The 10,033-nt window shown below is 35.9% G+C and overlaps 1 protein-coding gene across 1 annotated transcript in view; it reads right to left on the bottom strand.

The window, feature by feature from the left end:
* Window positions 1-5,914: 5,914 nt before the first annotated feature.
* The window catches only part of LOC126475380 (cyclic GMP-AMP synthase-like receptor), a 268,982-nt gene continuing 264,863 nt past the window's right edge, over window positions 5,915-10,033 (bottom strand). The window contains exon 11 of the mRNA XM_050103204.1: window positions 5,915-6,242. Coding sequence (XP_049959161.1) covers window positions 6,095-6,242 — 148 coding nt within the window. The 3' untranslated portion in view covers window positions 5,915-6,094. The remainder of the gene's footprint in view (window positions 6,243-10,033) is intronic.

Genomic DNA, 10,033 nt, shown 5'->3' with positions numbered 1-10,033 from the left:
GATCATTCTATTTTCAAACTGCTACTTGGCAACCTGGAGTGAAGAGAATTAGTATGCATTTTTATACTGATGTTTCTGCCAAACACAGGATGTACACATTACCACATCACTTCTTTCATTACCCAAGCGATATGGTCCTTCTGGTTATTGGCCTGTGTATGTTTCAAAGTTGAATGTATATGGGTAATGAGCATCCACAAGTGCAAATACCTTCAGTCCATATTTTGAGGGCTTGCTGAGAATACACTGCCTAAAGGGACAGTGGCTCCTGAATGCCAAAAGCTGTTCATTTGAAGTCATTTCAGCACTCAGAACAAAATACTGTTGAAAACCTGTATGCAACAAATCAAATATTTCATGTATTGGGGCCAGTTTGTTAATTTTTGCACAAAGTTTGCAATCACCAATATCACCAAATCACACAGTTCTGATAAGAAATTTAAATCTTTGCCCAGGCATAGTCAAATAAACTGCATCAATTCCAGTATGTTTTATGTGGTCAAATATTTGCCTAGTGGGTGATCGAATTATTTTCAGCACTCCATTTATCAACAGAATCCCAATAAATCCCTCCATTTCAGTTGGATCTGTATGTTTAGCATCTCTATCTCTCTAGAATAATTATTCTTGATATGGTCTATTTTTATGTTAGTTATTTGGATTGTCCAAAAAACGAGACATGCAATCTTTAATGGCAGTTTTCTGTCATGTGGTTCCTTTATGACCAGGAGGCACATATACAGTGTCATGAGTTCTAGTTATTCCTAAATTCAGGGGAGGTGCCTTAGACCAGATTGTGTTGCCTACAAGCCGGCCGTGGTTGCCAAGCGGTTAAAGGCGCTACAGTCTGGAACCGCGCGGCCGCTATGGTCGCAGGTTCGAATCCTGCCTCGGGCATGGATGTGTGTGATGTCCTTAGGTTAGGTTAGGTTTAAGTAGTTCTAAGTTCTAGGGGACTGATGACCTTAGAAGTTAAGTCCCATAGTGCTCAGAGCCATTTGAACCATTTTTTTTGTTGCCTACACAATGAAAAAATCAACCTGCCTGCTTCTCTGGGATGGCTCATCACATGAAAATTCAGGACCATTTTCAGTTGCCTGGAACTCCTCCCTCTTGCTCGGATTCAGACTGATGGCACTGCTCTTCCAGAACATCATCTTCATCATTATAACTTTAGTCAGTAATATCTTCCACATCCTTAGTGTCCTTCACCCACACTGGAATTCAAGCTCCTTGCCTATGATCCAAGAATTCGAGCATCTTTCCTCTGATCAATAATTTTGCTAAAATTGAGTGAAAGACATGATCAGCCTATTTCAAATGTTTATACATGTAAGACTATAATAAGTTAACATAGTAAATGTATCCAAATGTACTCCAACAAACAAGGCGGAAACAATGGACTTAGAGAAAAACTGTTTTTCAAAAATACTTACCTAACTAGTTGCACAGATTACAATGGTAATTGCTAACTCGGACAGTCTCCTGTGACACAACCACAAGTGACAAGCGCTCATGCTACATAGAGAGCAGTGTGCCTTTAGTTGGCAGAGACTGCAGTCGTGTGTGTGTGTGTGTGCGCGCGCGCGCGCGCGCTTGTTGTGCCTATCTGCGACTCAGCGTCTCCACTATATGGTCAGTAGCAACTTTCCTTTTCATAATATTGTTACATTCCTCTACATGTCTCATACTGGAGCTAAATGATGTCTATTAATCATCTAAGTGGGATGCTAACAAATGATGATCTGTTTTTTCCAGCATAAATACTCTCCTAGTATTTTTGATGCATTTTTTACCTTTTCAACCATTGTTGCTATAAAGGCATGGTGATCATAATCTCTGTCTCTGCCCTGACACTGTGGTTCACATTAGGCATAGCTAAAATGTCTAACTAGTTGCTCAAAGCAGTTTTCAGAAAATATGTTAAGAGGTACTTCACATGACATCATACCACCTGCAGTGAATCCGTAGACATCCCAGTCTACATTTGGTAGATTAAAGTTGCCCCCAACTAATCCTGCATGATCTGTGTATATCCATGGTGCTGGGCATAGACGTTCTTTGAATCATTTTTACAAATGGCTGGTAAATACATTTGACGATTAACCTGAGTTCACCTAAGCCTGGGACTGATGACTGTAGCAGTCTGGTTCCTTTAATCACCCAAACCAACCAACCAACCAACCTAAGCCTGCTTCACAGTCAAACTCAGTTTTGACCTCAACAGACACAATACTTTTGTCAACAGCAATGAACTTCTTCCTCCTATGGTATCTAATATGTCTTTTTGATATATGTTCCATGCCTCACTAAATGTTTCAGAGTTTTGTGTTTCAGGTTTCAGTTGAGACCAAAGTGACTGATACAAAAGTGAGGGAGGGATACAAAAGCTACATTTTTTCTGTTTAAAATAACAATGATGCTTAATATTTCTTGTGAAGGGTGTAATGCGGGACATCCTCCTCTAGCATTACTTTTCCTCAACAGTAGTTGTCGATACTAGTATTACTTCTAATTTTGGAATGGGTAAATATTGTCTCGTATGCTTTTCTGAAAACATTCACATAATTTTATACACAGTATGTTATATTTTGAGCTAAAATTTATGAAAAAGAACTACTGTATTTTGGATGATATAAGCAATAAGTACTAGTTCTGAATGTACAGTCAAAATTATTTATTTTAGAAGCATTTGAAATTACAAATTTTTTGGTACACTTAATATTTCTATTATTAATTATGCAATCTAGTACTGTTTACGATGTTTATTTCTGGATTCACTAATGAAATACTAATTGAAACTAATAGAAATTCATTTGTCAAGAAAAACTGTAAGCCCTGGGAATATTGTTATTTCCACTGAGTTAGGCAGTAGTAAGCATGCCTCTGCTGTGAACGGATGTATTTTTGCATTTTGTGTGAACAATGTAATTTTGGCTTTGTTAATGTGAAAAATCAGAAGACTAAGATATACTAAAATGGGACAAAATATATTAACGTAACAACAAACATTCTGCAACAACAATCTTCAAATTTATTTAGATCAATTCAACCATGAGGACCTAAAATGTGAGAATTTCAGCTTCAAGAATCAGACCCATGGACATGAAGAACTGGAGCCAACTCTGTGTGAAAAGATAAGTAAACTAGAAAGTTTATTGTAATCTTTGCTCCTCTCAGATTTTCATAAAAGACTTGTGTGAACAATAACTGCAAGTAGGAAGGAGGGGTTAGATTACAAGGGGTAATTCTGGTTCTTATGTTTTGCGTAAAATTAGAGTTCATCCACACATATTAAAAATGTAATTATATATATCACTTTAAGGAAATTCTGTTTATCACTGTTGTAACACTGGAAAACTGTGGACATTAGGTACTGGTATCATGTGTAATCATAAATGTACAAAAAGAGGAATTCATTTGAGTAAACTATCTCCAGCATGTGAAACAGTTGCACTGCTGAGAGACACATTTCACAGTAGAGAAAACTGTTCCTCGCTTTCTTAACTGTTTGTTCCTTCCTTGCAAAGAGGGTTAGGTGTGGGAAGGTGAACAAGAGAGGTATGCTACTCAGGCTACAGGTTGAGAAGGACCAGTCTGTTGTGAAAGCAACAAGTAACAAAGATGAATGGGAGGCTTCAGGAAAAATCCAATTTTCTTCCATTACTAATATTTTTTTTATTACTAGTGTTTTTTCCATTGGTTGTATTTCACCATTTACTACACTTTTTTTAATTATCCTCCCTTTCTCTCTAAAGATGTTTCTCCCTGTCTTCCTTTATTCTTTCCTCTTAGTGATTAATTATACTCTCTATTCCATTTCTCATTTTTCTCCCTCATAAAGCATCTTCATTTCTCACTCTTTAATTTATTGGCAGTAGACTAAAGATGGCGCAGGGCTTAAAAATGTACTATTGTTGACCTGCTACTTTGTCTGACACCACCCACTTTCATATTGGTCTCCCAGTGCCCTCACAACAGGTGGGTTCCTCTTATTCTGAGGTCTGATTGACCTGCCCCTCCTTCCGTCTTCCAAAAGCCAGAAACAATTTTCTCTGCTTTTAAATGTGTCCATTGGTAGAGCAATAATTTAACTTGCTGAAGCAAACCATAGGCACACATTCTGACTCTATGTAAATAAACATGCATGTTCTATTAGACATTTTATGTACTTAGGGGCTGATTCAATATTGGCTTGGTGTCTTATTCTACAATGTCAAGGTATTGTGGGCCACCATATTTCTTCATGTAATTTATTTTTTAATGCATGTGTTTAATGTCAACATTGCTTGACATCAATAAAAATAAAGGCTAACATTGAAAAAACTATTTTGTCCTTTATGTTAATTCATGTGCAGTTGCACTTTCAGCACTCTCATCATGTGAAACTTCTCCACTATCAGTACTAAGTTGTCTTTGATGGAGAGTCATTGACATATGTGCAAGTATCTTTGGGTGTTTTCCAGCCAAGTGTGTTGGGATCCTTGCTGTTAATGTAGTACACTAATGACCTTGCAGATAAAATTAATAGTAATATAAGACTTTTTGCAGATGATGCAGTTATCTATACTGTCTAAAAGAAGCTGTGTATGTTTTCAGTCAGGGATGACACAGTATGTTATCTGGATTGGAGAGACATCAAGAGATGTAGCAGTAATTGTGGGTGTACCCCAGGAAAGTGTGTTGAGTGCCTTGCTGTTCATATTGTATATTAATGATCTTGCATATATTATTAATAGTAACCTCGGACTTTTCACAGATGATGTAGTTATCTACAACAAAATGGTCTGAATAAATATTCAGCCAGACCTCGATAAAATTTCAAAGTGGTGCAGCACTTCAACTATAAAAAAAATAGTATTCTATGACTATAATATCAATTAGTCACAGGTGGACCTGGTCAACTCATACAAATATCTGGGTGTAGCACTTCGAAGGGATATGAAGATCATCTAGGCTCAGTCATCGATACGGAGATGGCAGACTTTGGTTTTTTTTTTAGGGGAAATGCAGTCAGTCTACAAAGGAGATTGCTTTTAAATCACTCAAGCAATACTGCTCAAATCTGTGGGACCTGTATTAAGTAGGTTAACAATAGATATTGAATGTATGCAGAGAAGGGCAGCACAAATGGTCACAAGTTCTTTGATCTATGGGAGAGTGTTATGGAGGTGCTGAAGAAATTAAATTTGCACACTCTTGAAGGTAGACATAAACTCTCCTAAGAAAACCTACTTACAAAATTTCAAGAACTGGCTTTAAATGAAGACTCTAGGAACATACTACAACTACTATGTTTTGTAACCATAGAAACATAATGACAAGATTACATTAATTACAGCATGCACAGAGGCATTCAAACAATCATTCTTTCCCACACTCCATACATGAATGGAATGGCTATAATCTGATGTATCCTTTGCCACACACTTCACAGCAGTTTTCAGTGTGTAGATGTCGATGTAGATGTAGACAACTGTACTTTGATTAAATACTTGTGAAAAATTGTATGAACAGAAAACTTGTATTGAGAACTTTTATTGGTGCTATATACTGACTGGCTGACAGCAAAAGGAATTTAATTTCCCAACTGGACATGAAATTATTACCATGTACATATCTGTACAATTTTACAATCAAATTAGGAGTCCATGAAATATATGGTGAAGAAAAATCTTCATGGCAAGCATTATGAGATTGATTCTGAAAATTTCCATTGGACTATTACTAGAAATTTGATTTAGTCCTAAAATAATCACAGGAAAGTCAGAAAATAAAAAAAGGAGAAAAGGAATATACATTTTATTTATGTTTCTCACTTATTTTATGTGTTATCCTACTGTTTGGACATGAACTATGAAAGTAATTTAGTGTGAGAAAGATTTAATGAATTACACTTAATACTCTCTGTATGCACATTTTAAAGAATCTTTAATCAGGATTTTCTAAATAACATTATCATGGCACAAGCATTACTAAAAGGAGATAGTGATTGTAAAACATAGCTGTAAAATTGTGTTAATTTAGAACATTAAACAGAGGTTGAAAAAAAACTATTAAGTGAATAAGACTAGTAGCCTTTTTTTTCCCCCATTCATTCTCGGGCTCTTCTACTATCCCCTAATATATGTGCAAATAGTCCTACTGCAAAAAGTGCTGCTGCTCCAACAGCTACTGCTGCAACAGTTCCAAAATTATCTTCCTGTGGGCGAGTAAGTAATGAAGAATCCTGGTTGATAACCCTGCAACAAGAATTACTGTAAATAAAAATTCATAGAATTAATTACATGAGACATAGACATAACAGAATTAGCAGCTAGAAGTAATGAATGAATGATATGATTCATACATTTGACAGAGGAAATGTACATATTATTGAGTTACATTTTTAATTATTGCATACAAAAATAATAAATTTTTGAAAATATAATGTAACTGTATAGATAAAAAAATCTACTCACGAAGCAGAGGCAGGAGGAAACATATACAAAGGTTAAAGAAATCTGCAACCTTTCAGAGCCAGTGGTTCCTTCTTACGGCAGAAGTGTTGACGGAGATAGAAGAGGGATGAAGGAGAAGGATTGATGAGGTTTAGAAAATGGAGAGAACACAAAAAAGTTATCCAGAATCCTGGATCAGGGGAGGCTTAGCAGACATGATGAAAACCTTCTTGTCCTGTCCCCTAAGTCTCCCCTGACCCAGGGTTCCGGGTGACTTTTTGAAACTGTCCCCTTTTTCCTAAACATCACCAATCCTTTGCCTTCATTCCCCTTCCTTTCCCTTCAACCCTTCTGCCAGAATAAGGAGTCACTGTCTTTGAAAGCTTGCAGATTTCTTTAATCTTTGTATATGTTTTCTCCTGCCACTGTTTGTTGAGGAGATTATTTTATCTGTCAAATTACATTTAATTATTGTGTACATATTCCATGGATCCATAATGCAAAGATACACCCTGTATGTAGAATGTGTCCAAATTTTTCATGTACATACATCAACATTCATAATGTACACCCACTATTAACTTACACAGAATATGCTACGGTAGTACACTTACAACTCAGACAATACATACAGTCACACAATAAAACTTAGGTACCATAATAAGACAATTACTACATAGCATTTTACATAACGAACCAGACAAGAAACATAGTTACTGGTGTGCAGTAAGGACGTAAATGCAGTAATGACGTATACAAACTAGCATAATCTGTAAATTATAATGGTGACACAAAACACACACACACACACACACACACACACACACAGAGGGGGAGGGAGAGAGAGAGAGAGAGAGAGAGAGAGAGAGAGAGAGAGAGAGAGCGCTTATTGTGACAGCTCAAAAACATGAGCTGCTAATTATGTTAAATTATTTACTTAACTCACATTTACAAACTCATCAAGAAAATAGAATACATTCATCAATGAAATCGAATGATCGAAGGCAAGCTGTTTAATGTAGGCATGAAAAAGCATTTCAAATTTCTTGGGATTTGAGCACTATGGGAAGCAACTTCAAGATTTTGAACCTGTATACCTGGAATATTTTTGTATCAATGGCAGTTTAAAAAAAAATTGTAGTGAATTTTTTTCTTCCATCTGGTGTCAGGAGTGTGGAGTTCTGAGACTTTTTCATAGGGATTTGACTTAACACATGAGAGATAACAGTACTGGGGGCATTTGCAGGTGTTTTCAACAGTCTAACAGTTTGTATCAGAGGTTTTAGGACATACTTTGCAAACGATTCTAGTAACTTATTTCTGAGCATTGAAGACATTTTGTAAATAACTGGAGTTTTACTAGAATATGATTCCACATGACATCACAGTGTGAAAATAGTTAATTACTCTTTGTAACTGTTGGTTACAGTTTGTCACTGAGATTACCTCGGGATCTAGTTGACTTGTGTGGAAGTGAGTGAAGCCGGTCAAGAGAATGTTAACAGTGAATTATATGATGACCTTGGATAGGATGTTATTGCTATCTAAGGTCAATAAGTTTTCAGAATTACTGACAAGTCCAATACTGCCCTCATTCTATGAACCAATGCAGAGAGGTTTGATCTCACTTAAGTTGGTGCACAATGTGATGATCAGGAAATGTATGTCACTACATAAGGGGTAGACATCAAGTTTTAATAACCACTCGATGGGTAAGTCTCCCCTGACCCGGCGTTCAGGGTGACTTTTCTAAACTGTACCCTTTTCCCTAAACCTCTCCAGTCCTTTTCCTTCACCCCTCTTCCTTCCCCTTCAACTCTTCCACCAGAAGAAGAAGCCACTGGCTCCAGAAGCTTGTGAAAGTTAAATCCTCTTGTGTGTGTGTTCCCCTGCTGCCACTTGGTGAGTAGAGTTTTTTATATGTACATTTACATTATATTATCAATAATTGATTATTTTCATTGTTACAGTATTAGAAGTGTTGCTGGTGACATAGCTTAGTGACTATTCCTCAAAAATTAAGTTACTAACAGAAACAAAGCACATGACTTCCAATATTCTGGGGTAAACTACTTTCTCAAATTTTGAGAACACAGGATGTGAGGAGGTGGGTGTATAATTGGACGTCACCCATGTATAAAAATGTCCACTTTTATACATGGGTATATACCAGGATATGTCAATCTCTCAGCAAATACGCCTTGACTCTTTAATTGGTTACAAAGGTAACATGAGGAGAAAGGGGGAGTGTTTTGTAAAGGGATATCCTCCTCTAGCATTACTTTCTCTCAACAGTAGTAGTTGACACCAGAAACATTTTTCGAATTTGGGACAGGTCAGTATTATCTCAGCTGTCTTTCTGAAAAATTTCATAGAATTTTATACATGATGTGTTATATTTCAAGCTAAAATTTATGAAAAGGAATTACTTTATTTTCATTGTTTCAATCAATATGTACTATCTCTCAACTTACAGTTAAAACTGTTTTTCTTTTTTAAAAACATTTGAAATTACGAAATATTTAGCACATTTAAAATTTATATTATTCATTATGAAATCTAGTATTGTTTATTATGTTTATTTCTGGATACATTTATAAAATAATAATCTAAACTAAGAGAAATTAATTTGTCAAGAAAAATTGTAAGCCCTTTGTAATATTGTTATTACCACAGAGTGAAGAAGTAGTAAGCATGCCTCTGATGTGATCAGACATATTTTCATATTTTGGATGAACAATGTAATTTCGGCTTTGTTAGTGGGAAAATTCAAAAGACAGTGTGATATAGTAAAATGTGAGACAATATATTACCGTGATAATTAAAATTCTGCAAAGATACTGTATCCTTCAAAATTATTTAGATCAATTGAACCATCAGAGCCTAAAATGTGAGAATTCCAGCTTCAAGAAGCAGACTCCTAGACATGAAAAACTGGAGACAAATGTGTGAGGAAAGATAAGTAAAAAGTTCACTGTAAATCTTAACTGTCTTGAATCTTCTGAAAAGACTTCACCATCATTGAGAGTAGCAACAATAAGAAAGGGACGGGTAGATTACAGCTTTTAAGTGGGTAGATAATAGTTATTGCTCTTCAGTGGCCTAATGAGTTTTATGATCTCTCTAACCATGATTTCTAGCAGTACAATATGGAATGTCTAACTAAGAAAGTCTAATGGGTCAGCTTTGATGGTCCATTTTTTCTTCCTGTGTTTTCAGCTACTGTTAATAAGAATTCAACAGATGATTTATATTTAATAGCATCTATCTTGCTCTTACTACCATTTATCCAGTTTACTTGTTTCATGCCTAGTAATACTCCAAACTGTCCTTGCATTGCTCTGGGAATTTTGATTTTTTTTCTACATAGTACGTGAATTTTGCTTTTCTGATGACATGATCATTTTAGAACTGTGTTAGCAGTGCACTTTTAATTCTTGATTAGAGAAAGTCCTCTCCATCATATAAAGCTCCTTTTTCTGGCACAAGATACTTTGATTCCAGATGTTAGCCACCCTTTCTTTTGGATTCCACTGCAGTTGTTTCTGACCCGTTGCAATGGAGAACTGAACTTATAGTGTTGTAAGAGTATT

This window comes from Schistocerca serialis, chromosome 4 (assembly GCF_023864345.2).
Source record: "Schistocerca serialis cubense isolate TAMUIC-IGC-003099 chromosome 4, iqSchSeri2.2, whole genome shotgun sequence".
In the NCBI taxonomy this organism is placed as follows: Eukaryota; Metazoa; Arthropoda; class Insecta; order Orthoptera; family Acrididae; genus Schistocerca; species Schistocerca serialis.
This window is presented reverse-complemented; position numbering and strand designations above follow the sequence as displayed.